Here is a 25,695-nt window from a genome sequence, read left to right on the forward strand (position 1 = left end):
AGTACTGACAGAAAAGGCTAGCTTTCAGCCAACCATTAAACATTGTAAGCGTTAACAGCTTTCCTAAAGGTGAGACAATATGTTTGCTTGAGGGTGGTGGAAATGTTCTTAAATTTCCTTTGACTGGTGATGAGATAGTCTGCTCCACCGAAGGTAGCTTTTAGACTGGTTCTTAGTTTGTCATTTTAGGAAGGCTGTTGCTCTGTTCGTAGCCTGTTAATTACCTCCATGGCGCCTTAGATCATATTCTCCAAGGAACACAATAAACCTGATTTGACTCTACATCTCATGACTGTGTGAGGCATAATTGTTTGTCTGCATTGTACTCATCTATTCTTTTGCTTCTCTATCCCTAGGTTGCCATTAACATGCTGTTAAGTTTGGTAAACCGGAAGGATAGCAAGGAAGCAGATGCAGGAGGTGCCGCTGCTCCCCAGCCTGGCGGAAAGAAAAAGAAGAAAGATGGGGGGCTTTTGCTCAGACCCATCATCTGTATCTGCAATGACCAGTTAGTTTTATTTACATTCCCTGTTTCAAGGCAAGATAGGGATTTGGGAGATTACTTTGCAGTTTGTAGCGATGGATTTTTTTACGATGTCAGCACATGACACATTTGGGGATCTTGATCAAATTGAATCTGCATGCCTCAGGCCACTTGTTTGTAAGTCTCAGTTTCTTAAAACATTTGCTGTAATACCATGATCTGTACAAATATACGATTCAGAATTTTTCACAATATGTTTATTAGATGAAAGAGATAATACAACTATGACCAAAAAATAAGTTGGGTTAATCTCTCCGCATGTATTGAAGTGTAAAGTTTGCCCATGTCATTGATAATGTCATCTTCATTGTTAATGGTGTGTGTACCATGAGAGCCATTGTTCCAACTTCCTTGTTTTTTTTTTTCTTCGTTCCTTTTGCCACACCTTTCCTTTTGCCACACCGTTCCTCTATATTCATATTGTTTCCAAAATTAGAGTTTGCTGCGAAATGCAGCCATTCTTTTGAAAGTTGATTGCTAGCCATCCTCCCTTCGTTTTTCACTAAGGCCTGCTAGCTGACAAAGAAACAGATATCTGATAGACACTTTTAGCTGCAGATTCCTTACCTCAGAATATTCCTAAGGTGTCATACTGAATTTGGACATTTTCGAGCAGTACCTCAGCGCCGGTAGAAGACGTCGATCGGCTCTGTCATCCACACCGGATGTGGCGTGCACTGTGCCTATATAGGCGTTAGCCCAGCTCGCTGACCTCAGTTCTTTTGCTTTTTATGCCAAAAGCACAGATCCGGAGACAGCTATCCGAGTCAATTTTTGGGGATACATTTTTGGGACGTTTTGTGGACTGTTTTGGAGCTTCTCGCTCCCAGTGTGTTTAGAGATGTCTCCTTAAAAACCCTTGGGGTTTTAACCGTTGATTTGCCTCTGGTTACAGGAGCCAGGCCAGTACCCCAAGGCTTGCTCTGACTTTTGCGCCATGAACCCAAATGCGGTTCAGGAGTGGTCTTTGAAGCTCCTGATAGCCCGGCGCCAGTTGAATCTGGGATGCTGTAGGTCCCTGTTGCGTGGAATATCCCAGACCCGTTTGCAGAGCTTTTACTAGCGATCGTTATTGCGCTCAAAGTCATCGTGAGGTAAGTTGCACAGAAAATCTAATAAGTCGAAATATTCTAAGTCCTTAGCACACCAGTTCAAATATTAGAGCGAGGTGCAGGATCGACGCCCACCATTGTAGGTCCTGCTCCCCTGCGTCAGCCGTGGAGCCTAAGCTACAGGGACCCAACAAACTTCCTGAGGCCTCCCAGCAACTGCCCAACTAACCTTTGCCGCCTGGACCTCCCTAAGCACTGCTGTTGGCACTGCTGGAGGGAGTCCTGATTCCCAAGAGGTTCCCCCAGATCCTGGACCCTTGGCTGGCAAGTTATGGTGCTCCTGAACTTCAGGTAAAAATTCAGAGATTTTGGGCTCCTCGCTGCGGCGAAGTTGACACTGTGTCGAACAATGACCATCTGAAATGTAAATTTCCAGCGACAGCTGCTTTTCACCACAGCAGTGGCAGTCTGCTTCAGAAGCAGACTGCCACTGCTGTGGTGAAAAGCAGAGACTATTCTCTTTGTTATAACATTTCTTTTTCATTGTGGAAGATGGAAAAACTGATGATTTTAAACATTCTGTATATTTTTTTTTTTTTTTTTTTTAAGAAACCTTTATTGTACAGTTCAATAAAATTACAAGCACGGGCCAACAACCGCAGGGGCCGACCGCAACACAAGAATAAGACCCACTATAGTATCAAATGACACAGCTCTTCAGCCGACAACCCTGAGGTCCGGCAGCGAATCAGAATAAACATTGTATTGAACTCACAACACGTTAAAGGATAAGACGAAGGTTTCATGTTATGTTTAACCCCCCTCCCCCCCCCCCGACCTAAAAAGCAGGAAAAAAGAAACAGACATATCTGGTGCCATACATTCAAACACTATGATAAAGTGAGCGGGTACAAAAATAGAATAATCACAGATCAATTTAATGGGAACGACCGAGACGCCTGCGCTAGCAAGTACGAAACGGGATGTACTACAAAGCAATCTATAACCCAACGCAGTCGCCCGCACACAGACCCCGCCCACCCATTGACGCCAAGATAAAAAAAGAGTACGGTTACCAGATACTGGAAAACATACGAAATGAGGATAATACCCCAACGTTATGAAAGGAGAGCAAAAGGAAAGCGTGAGATAAAGAAACCATAAAAACTAAACTAACTAACAAAACTATAGACCCATCCCCCCACCCTGCACCCCTGCATGTGGCTTTCGCCTAACCCCAACTAGAATGGAGGAGGAGAATGTCATACAAACTCCCGGTCACCTCAGCCCCCCCCCCCCCCCCGCCTGAAACGAACAACCCCTGTCCTAAGACTACAGAGTACTCAAAAATATTATAGACAGAGCCAGACAGGGGAGATGTTGAACACCGCCCGACCTCCCGCAAGCATTATGTTAACGAATCCCTTGTCCTCTAAAGCCCCGAAATCAGACCCAGACCAACAGTCTCATCCTTGACCCCTCCGATCTTTCATGCGGACTCTGTCCGGTAACACCATCACCCCTCCAGGAGAGTCAAAGTTCGTAGGAAGTTCAATTAAGATTAATATGAGACCCGTCGAACACATTTGAGTCTCTGCAAGCATCCACCACTGGTAAGATCTCCCTCCCTGACATGCAGTCCAGATATCCTTTCCTCCGTAGATGTAAAAGAACCACAAGGGCGGGAAGGGACGGTAGTGACTTTCGTTTTTTGCAAGTAGTAGTCTCAAGGAGTGAAGAACCAGGTAGCTCCACAATGATCGGCTGCGATGGTGAATGCAGCGATACCCCCAGTGAAACAATTCCGCAAGTATTTTGCAAACAGGTCAATGGCGTCAAAACTTTTTCGCGCACGGGGTCTCCATCCTCCTTTACTACGGTCATCTTGGGAGAATCAGTTCGTTGAAAGTCATGCAATAGAACAGAACCCAGACTCGGTCGCTCAGTTTCGATGTCACCAGCGATCATTTTATGGACAATGGTCTCCAGATACAATTGAAGTGCCCCGATGGCGGCCATTACGGTCTTCAAAGACGGCTCACAGTTCGTCCGATCCGCCTCCACTCGCTCGGTTCCAAGCATGGGCGGGTTCCTCAGAGAGCCGGGTCTCTCCGGGAGAAGAGGCAAGAGCGGAGCGGACGGCAACGGAGGGTGCAGTACGCCACCGCAAGCGAGGGCCCCGGGAGGTGGCGACCGGGTCGCCGGGGACGGGGACTCCCCCCCCCCCCCCCCCCCCCCCCGCACCCTCTTCCCCCCCCCCACAGCCACAGACGAAGCGTATCACCACTCCTTCAGTATAAAACAGACCAGACGCTCGCCACCAAAAACAGGCCAGGATAACCTCCACTGCAAGAGACCGGACCCTGTCTGAGTCCCACGGCCGATATTATTCAACTGCAACCCGGCTGGGCAAGTACTCGAGGCCCCGGCTCAGAAGCTGGGTTAGGCCGAGATCTTAAACACGACACAACTCCGTCAATCTGGGCAATAAAATTCTCGGGACCGCACCGTCAGATTCAGCAACAGTTCATCCACACGGGGGTCGGTGTAAAATCAGGATATCTGGCAGGATCATCAAGCAGCAGACAGAGGTCGGCGGAGCCGGGAGCCTATGCAGCCATCTTGGTTGCTGCCTAGCTCCTCCTCCAACATTCTGTATATTTAATGCTGAGCATCTGTAGAATAGGAATTCATTCTCTATATACTGGTGCCTTGAATCTTAGACATTGCACTGAATACAACCTTCAGCCTGGTGTCCAGAGAATTCGCAGCCAGAAAATAATTGCATTATTTTTTATTTTATTTTTGTTTTTGCAGTTTTATATTGCTTGAACTTGAACCAAAGGTATTGGAGTGCTTTATACAAGCACCAGATACCTTACACAAGGACACATTCATTTTTGGTAGGAACGGGGAGGTTAAGTGATTTGCCCAGAATCACAGGATGCTGGTGTGTTTGATGACCCAGGCCCACACTGACAAAGGAAGACGATGTGCACTGGCAGAATTCACCCAGAACTGGTTTGGACTAGGTACAGACACTCTCTGCCTTCAGAGACCAAGGATGTGTGTGTATAAAAAGGGGGAACCGAACCCCAGAACTTTAGATCACTTCTTGACATCAAGACGGACCTTTTACCAAGGAGAAGAACCAGAGAATCTGCAGGAGTTTTTGACTTCCCCTGTGCCAGTTGTAATTGCTGGGGTTGGCCTGCAGTGGTTTCTTTATTGCCAAAGAAAGCAGAAATACTTTTATTTGCAACTTGCATCATCTTGAAGAATCTTCAATGGCTTGAACTGTGCTTGCCTCCTGTTGAAGTCTCAGGGGTACAAGACTTCATCACAAGCTCCCCCCTGAATTTCCTTGCTGGGAATCCTGTCTGCAGAAGCCTGCGTGTTGTTGGGAGCTGGAAGCGTGGCTCAACGAGAAGACGCGCGTCTCATCCGCAGCTGTTGCCGTCTCATCAACGGAGAAGCGTGTCGCCACTACAGAGGTCGCTGTTGCATCACTGGAGAAGCGTGTGTCTGTCGCAGCTGTGTGTCGTCGCATCACCGGAGAAGCATGTCGCAACCGCAAGTGTTGCTGTTGCATCACCGGAGAAGCGAGTCGCAGGGCCTGTCACAGCTCCAAAGTACAGAGTCGCCGCCGGGCATGCACGCATCATCTTCACGTCGTTGCTTTGCATCAAGGATCGTCGCAGCAGGTTGCCATTTTGTCGCATCGCAACCGGGCCGCACCTCGAGATCTTCCCATCACCTCTTCTCCTGTAAGGAACAGTCACATTGCCTACTTTGCGCAAGCACTGAGGAACAGACGCATCGCCTCCCCCGAAGCAAGGAACCGACGCATCGTTCTCTCTGCGAACCTTTTGTTTATCTTGCGTGACACATCCAAAGTGAACTGAGTTATTACTGTCTAAACCACAAATTCCTTGACCACGAAGGCTAAACAACGAGCAATGCCAAACAACTACATTGTTAACAACGACTTCCTAAACCACGAAAAATATTTAAATTGCTCATTATCCATTCACACCACTATGTTCTTTTAAATCCGCGTGTTTTTTACTTTAAAAAAAAGAAATGTAATAATAGATCAATTTAAACAATGTATTTGTGGGGGGTGACCCTCCACACCTCCCATCTTCCCTTATTGGCTGAGATCAGTTCATTCCCACAGACGCTGTGCCCCCGACGTTGCTACCAAGCTGGCAGGATGAAAGCTGGCTGCATCCCTGTGCTCCTCAGAGCCCCCTGACAGGTGGCTGCAGTGCCGAGTGAATCATGCCAGGGGTCAGTTTACTCGTGAAGTACACAGCTGTAAGCTGAGGGGTGCCTAGACAAATGTCTCAGGACAGGGCAGGGCGATGGGACTGTACACAGAATGCAGAGACATAGGGAAACACGGTGCTCCATACTTCTGTGTATAGGGCTGTAAGATAAACTGGGGAGATGTGAACAATGGAGCGATAAGGGACGAGCAGAACTGAATGTGAGTGCAGGTAACAAGAATACCCCACAGCAACAGACAGTATTGAAGCTTTGATAAGTGCTGCATTGTATATACATCCACTCCCTAGAGACAGCGCACACGGGGTGCAGGCTTTGGGTTGCTAAAGACGAATGCGTGCCATAGCTCACGAGTCCGGTGCATAGACACCACGGGGACCCATGCCCAGATCTTAGGCGCTGTTGTGTGTAAGCTTCCCTTTCAGCGTGGTTTACAGCACAGAGTGGAGAAGGTGGGCATCTTTCCAGCATCCCATCGGGTGATGTAGTACATAGATCAACACTGAAACTTGATTGTTGTGTGTGTGTATAAGAGCTGTGCAAACACGTATTGCTGACCTGGTTTAGAAGTTATAATCTCTATTTTTGTATTTTCTTCATAGGTACTCCTATAAAAATGCAATTTCTGTATACAGTGCAAAGTGAAATCTATTTTTCAAAAGCACCTGTCTTTGTTAGTTTTCAATATTGACAGTTGTGTCCAAATGCGCGGCAATTTACAGAATGGGCCGTTCAGTAATCTCTGTAGGTGAGCTTGCACCCTTTTGTTCAAGGAAATGCCCAGCATAAGGCACAAGTGGCACTGGTGTTCTGTATGTCCCAAACAGACATCCATACCGGTAAACAGTACTTCCGCCCCATTGGCGTAGGTGGTACTCTTTAGTTCGAAATAATAAACCTAACGCTTTTGGATCAAATCTGGATACCTGGAGGGCAGTATTGAGGCATTAGCACAGGGGAGGACATGATAGTCCTAGAGCAGCAATTCAAACAGGTGAGTACTCAAACGCCAGAAATATAATATAGGACCACGCAAATGACTATTATGATATAAGAAAGCACCGTATTTTAAGTGATGCCGGTCTACTCGTGAAGTAGAGCCATCTCTAAGCTGAGGGGCGCCTAGACAAATGTCTCAGGACAGGGCGGGGCGATGGGTCTGTACACAGAAAGCAGAGACATACTGTGCTCCGTACTTCTATATATAGGGATGTATGATAAACTGGCGAGATGTCAACAATGGAGCGATAAGGGACGAGTAGAACAGAATGAGTCATGTCAGAGGGGATGCAGACGTGATTTTCGTGGTTTATGTAAGTCGTTGTTAAGGATGTCGTTGTAAAGAATGTCGTGGTTAACTGATTGGTCGTTGTTCAGGATTCGTGGTTCAGGTAATTCGTTATTCAAACTTCGTTGTTTAGGATGTATCCCATTTCTACCGTCTTAAAGTCATTTTCTTAATACTGTATTTTGGATTTTTGTCATTTGGACCTTGTGTTAAGTCTATATAAAGAATACTTATTTTGATAAAACCTGTGATGTGTCCACCTGTAGTGTTTTCACTGTATTACTGTATGTGTTCACAAATTCTTTACACAGGGCCTCGGAGATAAGCCTGTCTACTCGTGCCAAGCTACCACAGGGTTGAGCAGGGTTTATTTTAGCAGTGTAGCTCCTTACTCTGTCTAGAAGCAAGGGTCTTTATTTGGACAAAGGTGCTAGCCATTGCCAACTAGAGACCCCCAGTTCTAACAAGGAAGGTGATTTATTCTTGTAGACAAGTGGGACTTTTGCATCCCCCACCCTTGTTTGTAGTGTTAAACCTGAATAAATGGGCTATTCACATTATTTCAGATTCATTTAAGAATTGTTCCCACTTGTGCACTTTCTTTGGTAGGAAGCACAAAACAGGCATTTTTTAATATTGAAATCTGAATTCCAGCCCTTCCTCCTCTATGTGAACCACTATTCCATCAACGGAGGAAGTTCCTTGTGTTCTGTATAAACCACATTTTTGCTACAATTGCCCATACGATTTTTGAATAAATTTTTAAATGTAAAAAACGTATTAGACCTGATAGAGATCGTAGGTCACCCAACCAATAATTTCACCATATAGTTTTCGGGTCCATAAATTTCAGTTCAACCTATACATTAATCAGATGACCTACCGATTCTTCTACCAGTAACCCTGGTTCCTTCCTATTTATTTCTATTGTACCTGACTTACCAATCCACCGTTACAGGTACCTAAGATCCACAATGGATCAGGGAGCTAGCTGTAAAAGAAAGGCAGGAAAAATACAAACCCAACTTATTTCTATTTCGCATTAAATGATCACAGACAACTGGGAAGTTTTAAGAGTTTATTTAGAAATCAGGTTCGGAAATTAGCAAGTTTACAGTCAAAAGGCAATCAATAATCAAGATAACAAAAAGAACATAGCCATAGAGGAACAGTGTCAGGGCAACCATTTATGAGTCTACAAGAAAAAATAATAACAAATGTAATATGCTAAATAGATTTCGGGAATGGATCACGAACTAGAGTTTTACTGTTTGGGAAATACTTCAAGAATAAAGGATCGGAAATCCTATACATCTATAGGAGGGGGAAAAGTGGAACACGCTATAGTTCTAGTATCTTATGCAAAATCAGATTTCAGGAGAGATTTATATACCACAGTTATGTTTCATAAACAGTATGGAGAGAATGTGTTCTAAAAGGTAGGGGAACATAGGAACATGCTAAGAAAAATATACTGAATGACTTTTATAATAGGTTTGCAGAAAGCATGGAAATTAACGTATGCAAAGGAATGTCTTTATTTAAGCATAGACAGAAAAATAGAAGGTGCAGTGAAGAGTTTTCGCACTATATTTACCTAGAAAGGTGTGCAGACCAACCCTGGCCACGGATCAGTCAAGGACAGGAAATACCCCAAGGAAGGACAGTCATCTATGGGACAGCAGGTGCAGGTTGGACACCCCAGGACAGGACAGGAAAACCAGATTAGGATCAGGACAGGACCACCAAGGCACGACCAGCACCCGCAGTTTGGAAGCAACGCCTGCGCTCCACCCTTTCTGCAGCTATCAGTCAGAACCCCGATTGGGTTAGCGAACTCCCCAGCAAAGTGCTCCGCCAGCACTTAAGGTTTAGTAAAACCTTTAAAATCTATGGTCAAATTCGGACAGAGTGCTCCGCAGCGCTCTGTATTCAGTCACCTATTGAGTGCGTTGGGTCAGTGACAGGTCAGCTATTCAGACAAGTCGGACAATTTCCCTAGCTGAACCTAGGCTAGATATACTGTTTTCGGGTCAGTGTACCACCCCCCAATGTTGCAAAGTGTCAGAATCCCAAATTTCGATTGGTCCCCAAGTAGGATAGGTCAGCACACCAATCAGAATTTACTTCTACAAGCTCATATTTGCATTCTAAGGATCCGCCTAGTGAATTTGGGATTCACATGAGACAAGTCAGTGGAATACAATGGAATATTAACAAATGTTTCAATTTGGGTACAGACAACTCCGTCCTGCTGGGTCGCAGGTCATTTTCTCAGGAGCATCTTGACTGTCTCTGCCAGCTGGCTGAGTTCCACTGTTCAAGGCTAACTTCTCCCTGGCTGCATGACATGCGCAGAAGGGACTTTCAAAATGGTTCTCGTCTCATTCAGACCCCCCAGTTATCGCGGTACATGAAAAGTAAGCGAAAACAAATTAAAACATAGAAATAAATGGATTTACTACATATCATGATTTTGTACTTTAGGTTTCTCACTGTAAAAATATACTATGCGATTATAGATTAGTGCAACACACAATAACACGAGAGCATCTGCGCAAGCTTCGCCATGTGAGTATTTCAGACAGCCATATTAGCGGCAAATACGCATGAGCACATTTTCCCACCACAACTGCAACTACGTCACGTGAGTGTGACTAACGCATGCGCAGTAGTAAATTCCCAAGCGACGGCCATTTTAAGGACAAGGGTTACGAAGTTAGTAAAACACATAAGCAAGCATCACTAAGATACATGTATATAGTAAAAATAAAGGAAATTAGTAAGACGTACAATTGGATTACAGAGTTATACATGAATCGAGGTTCTTGATTTCAGCAAGTCGCGTAATGTGCGAAATCTTGCTTCATCAATCCCCTCTTTGATGATATTTATTATCATCACAACTTAAGGGAACCAGATGCCAACTTTTCTCACACTTTGTGCAGTTCAATTTCTTCCAACATCCTATTCAATTTTTCTTTCACATCTTTATTAGGGTGAGAATTTTTCACCCTTTTGTAAATCTGATTATTCAAGTCTTCCAATTCTAGTTCATCCACACTCCGTTTCACACCTCTCTTATTCACAGTGTATTTCTTTGTGTGTTTGCGACATTTGCAGCAGACAAATATGAGAAAGATTATGAAACCTATCACTCCAATTGGCATCAGTACCTTGAACAATAAACTTCTACCTAAATTAGCAAACCAATGACCTACATTGGAGAGACCATCGACAAGTCTCTTCCAGGCACTGTCAACCTCCAGTGGTTTGAGTTCCTTTTCCAAATTAGTAATGTTTTTCACATATCTTTTGATCTGTACACTTTTGTCCGGTATGTAAGTGCAACAATGTTGCGCCTTCAGCATCCGGCAGACTCCGCCCTCTTTTGCTAATAAGGTGTCCAGCGCAAGTCTGTTCTGCAAAACCATTGATCTGATCGCAACCATCTCGGTATTGACTAGTAGAAATCCATGAGCTGTGTCAGTAGACAACACATCCACTATGGTGGATAATTTGCTAATTCTGTGTGTGTTCAGAACCACTCCCACTCCAGGTATCAGTGCGCTAAAAATACTACCCATTATTTCACCTACGCTTTCTCTTTTACTACGCATTAAGCCATTAGTGTTTTCATTGCTTCCAGCAATTTCCTTCACATGGTATATTTTCGGGAAAACAATGCCAAAGTAGCAGCTTCCATACCAGTGATCCGGCAATTTGAAATAAGCCTTGTTTCCACATATATAATAGATTCCGGGAAACACAGGTTCTGACCCATTTTTTAAACCCCAACCTCCAATTACCTTGTAATTGTGTTCACATTGACTGGAACCAATGAAAATGTTATTATAATAACTAGTCCTCTCGCGATGAAGACAGTTTCCCTTTCCTTTCGAAATCCAGCAACAAAGCAGGACCACTCCCACCATTTGAGGTGCTTTCCATGGTTTCAGCCCATTTAGGAGTTTTCTGTCTCTTATCATTTGCCTTTCTTTGGAAACTCTCCCTTCTTTTCTCTGCCATGTTTAAAAACATTTTTCTTGTTCATGTAATGAACAGGTCAAGTTATCTCTGTGTGCGTCATTTAAATCTATAGTACCTATAGTCAGGAAGTATTCTCCCATATAACGTGTAACGTCACTTTTAATATGTACAGGATTCAAATTTCCACGTATGGGAAGTTCAGAAAATATCACGTCAGAGTTAGAGTAATAGTACTGTAACGGTCCTCTTTTGTAAAATAAACTAGCTAAAATGCTACAGGAAATTCCATAGGTCAAAGGTAGGTGATGGTAAGTCACGCCTTCAGCTACAGAAGTAGGTAGCTTCATGCAGACATAGCAGTCTTCTATTTCCATAGTTTCTACATAGTGCACTAAAAGATTAGCGAAAACATTTAACTGTCTGGTTTTTAACTCCATGATAGTGTAGTCCTTCCTCATCTGATGCTTCTAAGTCTCGTTTGGTTTGTCTGAGTGCTTTTTCACGTCTTTCTACACTTCGTGTTGTCAGTTCTTCAGTGTCAGTGGTCACAGTCTGAGTAGGGTCAATATTAGTATTTTTGCTCACCATATAAGGAATGAAAACTGTTAGTCCTATCCAAATTATTATCACTATAACTATGCTACATATACATACTCTGCAGCATGTTTTGCAACAACTGTGTCTTGGCCTTCCATTCACGTTTGAATCAGACATTTTCGTTCAGAAGAAGATTTCTCAACCCCTCTTTGTAACTCTGTACAGGTAGCTTACCCTGCACAACTTCAGGTTGGTTCGTCTTCCTCGGCAGAATAATCAGCTGTCTGTTCTTCGTCACTTTCGTCAGTAATATCAAGATCTTCGAATTCTTCTAACACTAGATATGTCCATTCAGGATCTTGATATTTTTCGTTCAGTCTTTTTATTCGGTCGCTCCGTCTTTTGGAGCTTTCTCCAGCTTGATTGGTAATACGGGGACTTTTCCTTCTTTCTGCAAGTTTCTCTTCTACTGTTTTTATTCTCAGTCTCAGTTTCTTAATATATCCTGGTTCAATATTTTTCTTTTTCTTGAGTCTTTTAGCTGGCATTGTGATTTGGCTTTCTTCTAATACTCTTTTATTTTCGTTTGTTTGTGGCACTTCTGTCTCTGTCTCTTCCCTTCCTGTCTGACTAGTTCCAGGTCTTGTATCTAATACTTCTGCCTGGTTACTAAGCTGGCCTGGTTCAGGGGAATTTTTGTTTTGGCTTTCGAATGTCTCTATTTTTGAGTCCTGAACACGTTCTTCTATTTCTATCTGATCCTGTTCAAGCACTTCGATCTCTTGATTTTCTTCTGCTCGAACCTTTGTACTAGTTCTAGTCTGTCCCTTTTCAGTTTCAGGAGTTTGTGGAGGTGTGTCAATCACCTGTTCTGTCCCTGTCTGACCTTCCTCTTCTTCTTCAGATTTGACGTGAATCTCAATGATCTGAGGGTCTTCGCCTGTGCCTATCTTTTCCTCTCTATTCCACTCTCTATCTTCTTGGGTTCGCTCTCTTGTTCTGATTGGGTCTTCGGTCAGGTCAATTAAGGGTATACAATCATCTTGACTGGTGCTCGGTTGTTCGTCATCGGCTACTTCAGGACCAACGTCTGCAGACCCCTCAGCTGGACAACCTTCAGCGCCCTTTTTCTCGTCTGGAATCACCTTCTGTGTATGGCTGGCATGGATCCACTTGGGAACGCCTGCACACTTCACCGCTGTCGTGGTCACCAGTATTATTTGGCGTTTTTCTCCCCACCTCGGTGCAAGGCAACTCGAACGAGTATGTTTCTTCATTCTGACCCAATCGCCAGGGACCAATTTGTGGACTGGAGTCGTTGGATTGGCGACGGCGTCTTCTCCAATCTGACGAGAGATAGAACGCACTTGGTCACCCAGTTGCTTACAGTACTCAAGTACCAAATCATCAGAAATGTTTAACAGTTTGTATCCTGGTACCCATGCCTGTCTCATCACTCTTCCCATCAGGATTTCATGAGGACTCAGGCCTGTTTTTCGGTCGGGAATACTTCCGAGTCCCATCAGGACAAGAGGCAAGGCATTTATCCAGTTCATGCCAGTAGAATCACACATTTTTGCTAATCTCGATTTTATAGTGCTGTTTATTTGCTCTACTACTCCAGAAGCCTGTGGACGATATGCACAGTGCAGTTTTTGTGCGATTCCAAATGCTTTACAGAGATGATCGATTACTTAATTCTGAAAATGTTTTCCTCTATCTGATTCAATAGTGACTGGAACCCCGAACCTAGGTATCAATTCTCGTAGTAACATTTTGGCTACTGTTATGGCGTCACTCTGTTTGGTAGGGTAGGCTTCCACCCATTTTGAAAACAGGCAGACAATGACAAGGACATATCTTTTTCCCTCACAACAAGGCATGGTGATGAAGTCAATTTGTATCCTCACAAAGGGACCCCCTGATTTTCCAATTTTCCCCAGTTCAACTACTGTCCTTTTGCCAGCGTTGAACTGCTGACAGGTCAAGCACCTCTGGCAGAGTGATCCTGCTACTTTCCTAAACTTCGGATTGTACCATGTTTGTTGGAAAACCAGAACCATGGCATCCCTACCAGTGTGTGAATCTCCATGTATCAGTCTGGCCATAGAAGCAAGCAGATGCCTAGGCAACACAGGCATACCATTTGGGCCCACAATGACACCATCCTCACTTCTTGGTCGACAACCAAGTTTCCTCCACTTCTCTTTCTCTTCCGCTGGCACAGCATGCTGCCAATCTCTCACCTCATCCCATGTAGGCACCTCTTCAAACACCATAAGTTGGCAGCTGTTTCCAGGTCCTCCCAGTTTAACATTTACAGACATGCGATTTATTGCACAATGTCTGGCCACTTCATCAGCAAAATTATTTCCCAATGATACAGGGTCAAGGCCCTTTTTATGAGCAGCACATTTGACCACTGCCAATTCTTTTGGTAACTGGATGGCCTCCAGTAAATCTTGTACAACTTTCCTATTTCGAATGGGTGTACCTGATGAAGTCAAAAATTCCCTTTGTAACCACAACTGGCCAAAGTCATGCACAACCCCATAACAGTACTGACTATCAGTATATACTGTTATTCTTTTGTTTTTCCCAATTTTGCAAGCTCTAATCAACCCAATTAATTCGGCTACTTGTGCAGACTTTATTCCATACAAACAGGATGCTTCTTTAATGCTGTTTGAAGTTACTACAGCATAGGCAGCACTTAGGCCCACTAGTTCGTGTCGTATACATGAGCCATCTACATACAGTTCTTCATCTTTAACAGGCAAAGGAGTTTCTTTAATGTCCGGTCGTGGTTTAGTACTGAATTCTGTCAGGTCAATGCAATCATGCTCGTTCTCTCCCTGGTCTTCTACAACCATTGAGTCAGGGAGTAAGGTGGCTGGATTCAGGATATTACACCTAGTAATGACTACATTTGCAGCACCCACGAGAATCCTCTCGTATTTAGTCAGCCGACTAGGGGTGAGATACTGAGTTTTCGTTCGGGTCAACAAAATCACAACTGCATGTGGAACATACACAGTTACAGGATGTCCCATTACAATGGATTCACTCTGTTCTAAACTTGTGCAAGTTGCAGCTACTGCTTTCAGACATCCAGGTAATCCAGCAGCTACTGGATCCAAAGTGGCAGAGAAATATGCCACCGGGCGTCTAGTCAACCCATGCTCCGGAGTTAAAACTGACAATTTACAGTTGTCACGTGTGTCACAGAACAGTGCAAACTCCTTAGAATAGTCAGGCATCCCTAAAGCAGGGGCTGTACACAGGCAGTCTCGTAATTTAATGAATGCTGTTAAGCTTTCATCATCCCATTCAACTGGGTCCTTTGCTCCTTTCTTTGTCATTTTTATCAAAGGCTTTGCCAGGACTGCGAATCCCACAATCCATTGCCATCAGTAACCTACAACCCCAAGGAACATTCTGATCTCTTTCTGAGTACGGGGTAACTGCATCTTTTGAATTATTCTGACTCTCTCTGAAATGACTTTTCTGATGCCTTTTTCTATCTGGTGCCCCAGATATTTTACTGACTTTTAACAGAATTGCAATTTTTCAGGGGCCACTTTATGTCCCTTTTCACCTAGGTGATTCAGCAAGGCAATGGTGTCAATCACACAATCTCTATGACTTTTAGACGCCACCAATAGGTCGTCTATATATTGCACCAAAACAGACTTTCCAGGTAAGACTAAGGATTCGAGACACTTTTTCAGGATCTGATTAAAGATAGAGGGACTTTCGGTGTACCCTTGGGGGACCCTATTCCAAACATACACGTGACTGTCGAAAGCAAATGAGAAAATAAATTTGCTGTCTGGATGCAATGGGATTGAAAAGAATGCATGACATAGGTCTATCACAGTGAACCACTCAGCATCCCAGGGAATCTGATACAGGATCACTGCTGGGTTCGGGACAATAGGACAACAAGGAACCACAATTTTGTTTACCTTTCTCAGGTCCTGCACTACTCTGTACTTGCCACTAGGTTTCTTGATTCCAATTATGGGTGAGTTACACGGGCTACTCATTACTTCTTGTGTCTGCTTCTAGCAATTTTTGTATTTCAATCGCAACTCCTGCTCTCACTTCGGCACTCATTTTATATGGCTTGGTATTGGGGTAAACTGCATTTTCTTTCATGGCTATTTGTATGGGGTCTACATTTGCCATCAATCCTACATCCTTTCCAGTAAAGTCCCATACTTCTGATTTCACTGTCTTTTGAAGTTCTTCGGGTAAGTCTTGTACAGTCATTCGTTTAATTTCTGAGTCAGGTCTGATTAACATTAATTTATGTATGCCATCCTCGTCTGGGGTTTGTATTTCGACGCCTTTTGGTGTGCAAAAGATGGTGCAGTTCATTTTGCACAACAAATCACGTCCCAGTAAGTTTACTGGACTGGTATCACACACTACAAATCTATGCATTTCTTTAAAATTCCCTATTGTGATCTCCATGGGCTCGGTAACTGGGGTACTAATCAATTGATTAGATACACCCACTACTTGGATTGCTTCTCCCGAGAGGGGTAGGTTTGGAACGTCCGCTGTTCTCACAGTAGAACGGGTAGCACCAGTGTCCAATAGAAAGGTGACATCATTTCCATCAACCTTTCCTTCAATGTATGGCCCTGACTGGTCTACCGGCAAGGAGGCGCCAAGAACACACTCCTTGTCCTCCCCTCTCAGGCCCGTCAGTATTGATCGTCACAGAAAAAGGTATCACTCAACAAAAACTGCGAAGTTGCTGCATTTCTATTTTCATCGCCTCCCCAGATCTCTATGTCATCACCCTGTGGTGATTTTCCCTCATAATTTGGCTTTGGCGCTCGGGGCAATTGACTTGCCTTTACCTGATGCTGAGTCTTTCTTGGTTTTTCATTCTGCGTCTGTGGAGTTAAATCAGGGGTTTGGGTATTATCATGCTGTAAATATGGACACTCGTCTCTCCAGTGCCCGATTTCTCCGCACTGGTGGCAGGGAAATTTCTTTTTAGCTTCTTCTCTGCTCATTTTTACCTTGGGCTTCCCTCCACCCCCAGCTCCTGGATTTTGGGTATTCTTATTAATTTTACTTTATTGCTTTTCCTGCTGCTCGACTAATTTTACTTGTGCCCACATCACCTTCTCCTTCAAAGCCTTTCGTTTATCTGCCATCTCGTCTTCGCAATACTTTGCGTATCGCAAGACTTCATCTATTTTCTTAGACTGCCAACATATTTTATTATCTTTGATCCACTGACAAATTTCGGGTCTTAAACCGTTTACAAACCTGTAAATGAAGTGGGTCATGTCCTTCATCTCGATGTTATCTATACCGCTGTACGTTTTAAACACCTGTAACAGTCTTTCATAAAAGGAGTGCACAGTCTCATCCCTTTCCTGCGTGGTTCTATCTATCTTTGTCCAATCAGTTTCCTTCGCAGGCACCTTTTGCTTTAGGTGTAAAATCACCTGATCATATTTTTTCATTACTTCGTCAGAGGGTGCTCCTGTGTTAGAATCCCTCGGATATTCCTCACTAGGCCAACCTATGGCAATCTTACACTCGGTCCATAGATCTACAGGAATCACAATATCAAAGAACCCATCCAAATCTTTCCACAGGCATTTCTGTACCTTTACAAACCTTTCCACCTGCCTGTACCAGTCCACAGGCTTCTCTCTTAATTTTGGGAAATCATTTGTAAAGGACACAATATCCTGTCTGGACCATGGAACATGCACGTATTTTCCACCGGGTACTTCACGCATAGGACATAACTGTTCTGGTTTATCAGCTTCTTTTAGAACGAACTGAGGAGTCACTTGTTTGGATCTAGCCTCATCTTTCTTTTTGGCCCACCTGGCTTTCCATCTATCCACATCTCCCCATTTCTGTAATACTGTCAATAATTCTTTGACCTGTGCCTTCTTCCCTGACATGTTCAGGTTTTCCAGATCCTTGTCTGAGAAATCTGCTCTGTACGGTTTTTGCAAAGGTTTTGATTTTGAGATATCTATTCCCATACTAGCTGCAGTGTCAGTTAGTTTTTCATGGAGTACTCTGGCATTTCGAGTAAGGCTCTTGCAGATAAACAACAGCTCTTTTTCCGAGTAGGTATTTAGTCTGTCTAATCCTACATTCCTGCCATAAGTTCTTCTATTTCTACTCTCAGTTTGTAGAGATCTAGAGGTTTCGATTGAAGAGTTTGTTTTTCTAATTCTCGACTCCATCTCTCTATTTCTTCAGGAGTTACTACAGTGACGCTCTTAGTACCTGAAGCTGATTCCATTTGAATCTCCCTCGTATTGAAAGGATTATGTCTTTTCTGCATCCTTTTTCCTGTTTCCCTAATGGGCAGATCCATTAGCGAGACTTCAGTCTCACACTCACTTGTTAAGTCATCTACAATTAAGGGCTCTGATCTCGGTTGGGCTACAACTGGGGTAATAACTGGAGTTCTTGGACTTCCCTGTCGGTCCCCATACAATGGAACCACTGGTCCAATAGTAACCGGGATTGTTAAGGACTCAGGACTTGCATTTAACTGGGAAATCTTCTGAATTATTTCAGCTCTCTGCTTAGCTAGTGCCTCTCGTTCTCTTTCCTCCAATATCCTTTCGACTGAATTGTCATGTAATACTTGTGGGGTTAAAGTTGGAGCACAACTCGGGGCAGTGGGAGGTGTCTCTCTGGGTCCTTCACCATAACTAGGTCTTGGGTGCAAAGTACCTGTGCCTAGGGATCTTGGTTCTTCCGCATATAGAGGGTTTAGGAACGGCATTCCTGAACTGGATGGTCTTGCCTCACCTTCGTAGGGAGATCTGGGAAAAAAGTCTCTTTCGCGTGTGTATCTCGTTTCTCCACCAGCGGGTATTATAGGATAAATATCTCTTGCATCTATGGGTCCTAAACTCTCGCTATAGGGAGGTATTTGACAACTCCCTCCTACACTTGCGGATCTGGCCTCATCTTGGGGCGGAGGTCTCCGTGAATTATCCCCTTCGCTAGAGGGTCGGTGTCCTTCATTATAAGGAGGCGGACTTCTTAAAAACATGTCATTTAACAATTCATCATCCGACTCTCCAATGGGCACCCAGTGTTTACATTTTTCTGTTTTCATCTCTCCTGTAGGAGGACCACCCACTGGCATCATTGGAAACAGTCCTTCCACAATCATATTCTGTCTCCACTGTTTCATCTTTTTGTCACGGGTCTCTTGTTTCAGTTTTGGATAAAATTTAGTCAACCCTTTATCCTTCCGGGGCTTATCCCTTTCAAAAGCTTCGATTTCCCATTCCTCTAGTGCTTCGTACTGCGTTAGTCTAGGTCTGGGATGTAAAGATCCACAATGGATCAGGGAGCTAGCTGTAAAAGAAAGGCAGGAAAAATACAAACCCAACTTATTTCTATTTCGCATTAAATGATCACAGACAACTGGGAAGTTTTAAGAGTTTATCTAGAAATCAGGTTCGGAAATTAGCAAGTTTACAGTCAAAAGGCAATCAATAATCAAGATAACAAAAAGAACATAGCCATAGAGGAACAGTGTCAGGGCAACCATTTATGAGTCTACAAGAAAAAATAATAACAAATGTAATATGCTAAATAGATTTCGGGAATGGATCACGAACTAGAGTTTTACTGTTTGGGAAATACTTCAAGAATAAAGGATCGGAAATCCTATACATCTATAGGAGGGGGAAAAGTGGAACACGCTATAGTTCTAGTATCTTACGCAAAATCAGATTTCAGGAGAGATTTATATACCACAGTTCTGTTTCATAAACAGTATGGAGAGAATGTGTTCTAAAAGGTAGGGGAACATAGGAACATGCTAAGAAAAATATACTGAATGACTTTTATAATAGGTTTGCGGAAAGCATGGAAATTAACGTATGCAAAGGAATGTCTTTATTTAAGCATAGACAGAAAAATAGAAGGTGCAGTGAAGAGTTTTCGCACTATATTTACCTAGAAAGGTGTGCAGACCAACCCTGGCCACGGATCAGTCAAGGACAGGAAATACCCCAAGGAAGGACAGTCATCTATGGGACAGCAGGTGCAGGTTGGACACCCCAGGACAGGACAGGAAAACCAGATTAGGATCAGGACAGGACCACCAAGGCACGACCAGGACCCACAGTTTGGAAGCAACGCCTGCGCTCCACCCTCTCTGCAGCTATCAGTCAGAACCCCGATTGGGTTAGCGAACTCCCCAGCAAAGTGCTCCACCAGCACTTAAGGTTTAGTAAAACCTTTTAAATCTATGGTCAAATTCGGACAGAGTGCTCCGCAGCGCTCTGTATTCAGTCACCTATTGAGTGCGTTGGGTCAGTGACAGGTCAGCTATTCAGACAAGTCGGACAATTTCCCTAGCTGAACCTAGGCTAGATATACTGTTTTCGGGTCAGTGTACCACCCCCCAATGTTGCAAAGTGTCAGAATCCCAAATTTCGATTGGTCCCCAAGTAGGATAGGTCAGCACACCAATCAGAATTTACTTCTACAAGCTCATATTTGCATTCTAAGGATCCGCCTAGTGAATTTGGGGTTCTCATGAGACAAGTCAGTGGAATACATGGAATATTAACAAATGTTTCAATTTGGGTACAGACAACTCCGTCCTGCTGGGTCGCAGGTCATTTTCTCAGGAGCATCTTGACTGTCTCTGCCAGCTGGCTGAGTTCCACTGTTCAAGGCTAACTTCTCCCTGGCTGCATGACATGCGCAGAAGGGACCTTCAAAATGGTTCTCGTCTCATTCAGACCCCCCAGTTATCGCGGTACATGAAAAGTAAGCGAAAACAAATTAAAACATAGAAATAAATGGATTTACTACATATCATGATTTTGTACTTTAGGTTTCTCACTGTAAAAATATACTATGCGATTATAGATTAGTGCAACACACAATAACACGAGAGCATCTGCGCAAGCTTCGCCATGTGAGTATTTCAGACAGCCATATTAGCGGCAAATACGCATGCGCACATTTTCCCACCACAACTGCGACTACGTCACGTGAGTGTGACTAACGCATGCGCAGTAGTAAATTCCCAAGCGACGGCCATTTTAAGGACAAGGGTTACGAAGTTAGTAAAACAAATAAGCAAGCATCACTAAGATACATGTATATAGTAAAAATAAAGGAAATTAGTAAGACGTACAATTGGATTACAGAGTTATACATGAATCGAGGTTCTTGATTTCAGCAAGTCGCGTAATGTGCGAAATCTTGCTTCATCAGACCTTTTGAACAAGTATTAACTGTGTTGAATATATGTTTTGTGTACTTAATAGTTTGGATGGGCTTGTAGGATTTTGAAATGTGGATCGGGTTGGTTTGTTAATAGAAAGAAAAGTGTTGTGATTGAAGTTTGCAGTCTTTTGAAATTTGTATTCAGGAGAGGTTTTTTATTATTGCATGGATTGCTCCCAGATTTCATATTTTCCAGGGTTTTATACATACCAAATATTTATTTAGTTCTCATTATTCTAGAACGTATTTTTTTTGCATGTGCCCTGACAATATTGGGTGGTCGTATTCTCAACTCGCTGTCTATTTAACCTTGATTTTTCTTGAGTGTAGGATTGTTTTTGGGATTGAATACACTAAAGGAAGTGGAGTTGTTTCCTTCATGCTTGAACTAGTGAATATTTTCAGAAACATTCTGTAGGCTATTGGGAGGTGTATAAATGTTGTTGGTATCCAGTCCTTTCTCTTATGTTAAAATCCTGTGTATATGGTAGCTTGCCGCGTTCAGGGCTGCTTCTGGTTCTTCCTGGTCATGAGGATAGCATGTTGGGATTGCTTCCTGTGCATTTAAGGGGTATTAATAACCTTACTATACAGCAGCATGACATAGATTGGGGAATTTAGAGTGACATGGATAAAAATGCTTAATATGAATAATTCAAACATTTCTTTAAACAGGTATGCCCCATCATTGAGGCAGCTGAGGCCGCAAGCGTTCATCTTAAATTTTCCAGAGACATTGCCCTCGAGACTGGTCCAGCGGTTATACGAGGTCAGTGTACACGTTATTTTCATGACCGGCACAGAAAAAAAAATAACTGTTAGTAGTTCAAGTTTCATTGCGAATAGAAGCTGCCTGTAAACTCCTCTGAGTAGTTCCTCTGTGTTCCTAATGTTAAATATATACGCATAGCTGTAGACAACATAACTGTACCCTTCCATGCTGAGGATCCAACATTGCTTTTATTTTTATCTTTAGCATGCTTCTGTGCCAGAGAAATCAGCAGTAACACAACTTCATCAGAGCTTTCCCACTTAACCTCTGATGAATGCTCAAAGTCATGTGCTTGGCATAAAAAATAACTATAGAATGCCAATCTACCCAATCCTGTATAGGCTTCTCCTTTCTCTGGCTGTTGTCTCTGGACAGTCTAACTTTCAGATGACTGTCTTTACCATCTGATCTTTGTGCGCTTCCTGCTAAACTGCTGATCTTATGGCTCCCATGTTGAAGAACTGCCCCATTGAAATGTGTTTCCTTAATAGTTCATCTTAACATTGGAAAATCCATTCCATGAATTGCAACAGTAGGAATAGGAAAATCTCTAAACTTTGTCACCAATGAATCCCCTGCATTCTGGGACTTATAAACATTTTTCCTCTTTAGAGAATGTTGGGGACACTTGTACCTCTACTGACTAGTTCGCATTTTCTTCTGGTGTATCAACTGATTACCTGTCCTCGACCTTCTTTACCTTTTTCATTTCCATCCCCCACTGGTTCCACTTCCAGTTTGACAGAGAGTACTCTCCACATTTGCTCTACCGTTTTTGTTGCAAGACCTTTCATTGCAGGATCCTCACGAAATTCTGAATTCCCTCTGTTCATTTTTCCTCAATCTCATGGGAAAACAGTATTCTAGAAGACCTGCTTCTTTTCTGTTTTTGCAACTTTGTTTTAGTTACTTAAGGGAAAGTTGGAATGAAGTCTTCAGCCTCCGGGCTGCTCACTTTCTGATTGGACTAGACATTTTTTCAAATCCGAAATAAACACTTCCTGGTTGAAACTTACCCCATGTCTTCACTTTTATGATGTTAGTAAGAAACGAGGACAAAAGTGTGTTCCAAGGCTAAGATTCTCACTACAGTATAAAAAGGATATTTAAAGTTCCCAAACGTGCTTTTTAATCTGAAGGAAAATAATCTCGTCCTCTGCTATAAAGCCTGATAACTTTCCTTAACTTGCTAAAGCTGCAGATGCATTCCTCCCCTTAACATAGTTATCAAAGCATGCACTGTGAGTAAGAACGAACACGAAGGTAACGTTTTCTAAAAATATTTTTGAAATGTAGATTAAGTTCAGGAAATCTTCCGATTTTTCTGGAATAAATTATCCTTTGAGCTATTCTTCGGACCTAATCCTTGTTGCCAAGGGTTATTATAATCCCTAGCACCACACAAGATGACCCACAACTTTATGTGAAGTATTGAGATTCTCAATTTCTTCGGCAACTGGCTTAGTTATCATCGACTAACCTAACAAGTTTTTAATCCTGTGTTTAGCAGACCATAATCTTGGTCAGAACTATGAAACCCACCATGCATGGCGTTAATGTGAGCCCTGCGCATGTAGCCAAGCTGCTGTCAATGTCCTTTAATCCTAAATGTGCTCTGTTTCCAATATATTTCAGTCTTTGCCTAGGACAAATGAAAGTGCACGTGTTTTAAACAGTTGGAATCACTGCTGCATGGTGACAGGCAATTCAACTTGGTGTTTTTCTGGCAGTGCGCCTTGTGTTTCAGATATTGTTTACGTTAAAACAAGGAGAAAGCAAGGCAGGTACATCTTATGGAAAGCATGGTATATTTATGTTGGTCAATATCTTGCTAACTGAAAGACACTTTCTGCTTTTCTGCAGATTTCTGGCATTCAGGGCATGAAAGCGGATACAGGTGCCCTCATGGCACTGTGCGAGAAAACAGACAACGATATCCGATCATGCATCAACACATTACAGGTAGGCGACTTCTCCTTCGACTATTCTACAAGGTGCCTAATGTTAAGATCTTTAAGTTGTTTTTCTTCTTTTATTTGAGTTATCTCCCAGTTCCTCCGAAACAGATTACATCACAAAGTTCTAGGGAGTTGCAGGGTGACACCCCAGAGTGGACACATCTAATGACAAAGTTCCCATTTGATTTTTATCAGGACATTTGTTTCAAAAGAGTCACATGAAATGAAGCTTGATAATTTTTTGGGGGCTACATAGGTGGGAGAAACAGATCTGACTATCCCTGCCCTTTGATGACCTGGGAAGAGGATGCAAGTTCTGCCATTCTAGAAATATGAATGTTTTTGCTGGGGAGCAGGGTACTGCAATGGATTGCATAACAGGATCCCCCAGGACCGCACTTTTATAGAAGATGGGTAAAACCTACTCATTTTTGAAGAACCTCTTCATATTGGATTTGATTACAGATGAAAGTGTAAGGACTGTTAAGTTGCATATTTTCCGCTGTCGCTGAAAATGCAGGACTCATTTTCTGGTACCAATCTAGCATTTCCATGATTAGAAAGGAAAAGCATTATTTTTCTAAATATCTGCTCCGTCTCTGACTGAAAGTCCCCCAACACTGACTTATTCCTATGGATATGATCTAAGCCGCTAAGAGAGTCATTCCTTGGCAGTCCCCCACATCCTATTTATTTTCCACCCCTCCAATCAGTTTCTTTGTGTCTTTAGTAAGTAAGAGTTGTTAAAGAAAGGTACTGCCACTGTGTTTAAAAAAAAGCCATGTTGAATAAAGTAAAATAGCACGCTCTAATAGACAAAAGACAGTGTACAACAGATTGTACAAGATATGACAAAAAGCTAGTCTTCTAAAATAATAAATCATCACAATGCAGTTATTCGTTAACCATGTAAATCCATTTTAGACAAAATCACTTGCACAACCAGACAATCACAACATCATGATAATTAACAGTCCAAAAACCAGCAAACTCGTGAATCACTGAGTGTCTGTACTCTTCCCTTTGACACTGAACACAGCTCTGCTTCCTTTTGGCTAGATATGTGCTATACAACTACCACATTTACTCTCCAACGAGGCCAGATCAGGCCACACAGTTCTAATTTTGACCGAGTATTCAGACGTGACGTCACGGTGGTATATTAGGTGCCAACCGATATGATGGTGTCTGTTCCTTTTTTTTCTGTGCCCCCCTCGACGCAATCCAAAGCTCTCTCAGTGTTGCAGCAACACAGTTCTCTGCTTTAGTCAGTGGCTAGGTCAGATGTCTCTCCAGCTGGCCTCAGCCTTCAAGCTATGCAGAAAGATGATGTCCCTTCTGGATCCCCACGATGACTGTATGTGTTGTCTGGTGTCAGGACATGACGCAGTGGTCTTGAGTCTTTTCACCCTCATACATCCGAAGGCCATCAAGGAGTTAGAGGCCAGGTTATTTTTGAGACTTGTCAGAAGATCCTCAAGTGCACTACCTCATCCCAAGGTAAGTCACCTTCCAGGAAACTTTCTCCCAAGAAATCTTCCAAAGAAAAACACTGAAAATGACATCAGAGGAGAAGTACTTTTATTCCTCAAGAAAGAGGTTCTATTCTGGGGCTAGTCTCAACAGTATATTGTGTCCACCTATGGTGAGGCACTGTGCACTGAGTCCAGGCAACCCTTAGTGATAGTGGTTAGGTCCCTGAAAACCAAAGCTCTCAAGGAGTAGCTGTGGAGGGAAGCTGAGGCTTATCCAGGAGGGTGTAAAGAGTTTGCATGTACCACTATGTCGGTCAGTAAGCTTTTCACACAAGAAAGAACCACACCAGGTGAGTAGAAAGATACTTTATATTTATTACTACACACTAGACACTAACTTGGTATATCTCCTACACAGAGGTATCAATTACACGCTAAGTTTACTTAGAAAAGAGCTATGTAGTATAGAAAAACACATAGGGCCCAACGAGGGGGGGAGCCATATACTAAACTTTGGGATACGAG

General features: G+C 43.1%; 1 protein-coding gene across 1 annotated transcript in view; it reads left to right on the forward strand.

The window, feature by feature from the left end:
• CHTF18 (chromosome transmission fidelity factor 18) overlaps positions 1-25,695 on the forward strand; it is a 428,817-nt gene that overhangs the window by 146,951 nt on the left and 256,171 nt on the right. Inside the window, exons 11-13 of the mRNA XM_078664893.1 lie at positions 357-508; positions 21,641-21,734; positions 23,601-23,699. Of these exons, the coding sequence (XP_078521019.1) occupies positions 357-508; positions 21,641-21,734; positions 23,601-23,699 (345 nt within the window). The remainder of the gene's footprint in view (positions 1-356; positions 509-21,640; positions 21,735-23,600; positions 23,700-25,695) is intronic.

The sequence above is a fragment of the Lissotriton helveticus genome, chromosome 10 (genome assembly GCF_964261635.1).
Source record: "Lissotriton helveticus chromosome 10, aLisHel1.1, whole genome shotgun sequence".
In the NCBI taxonomy this organism is placed as follows: Eukaryota; Metazoa; Chordata; class Amphibia; order Caudata; family Salamandridae; genus Lissotriton; species Lissotriton helveticus.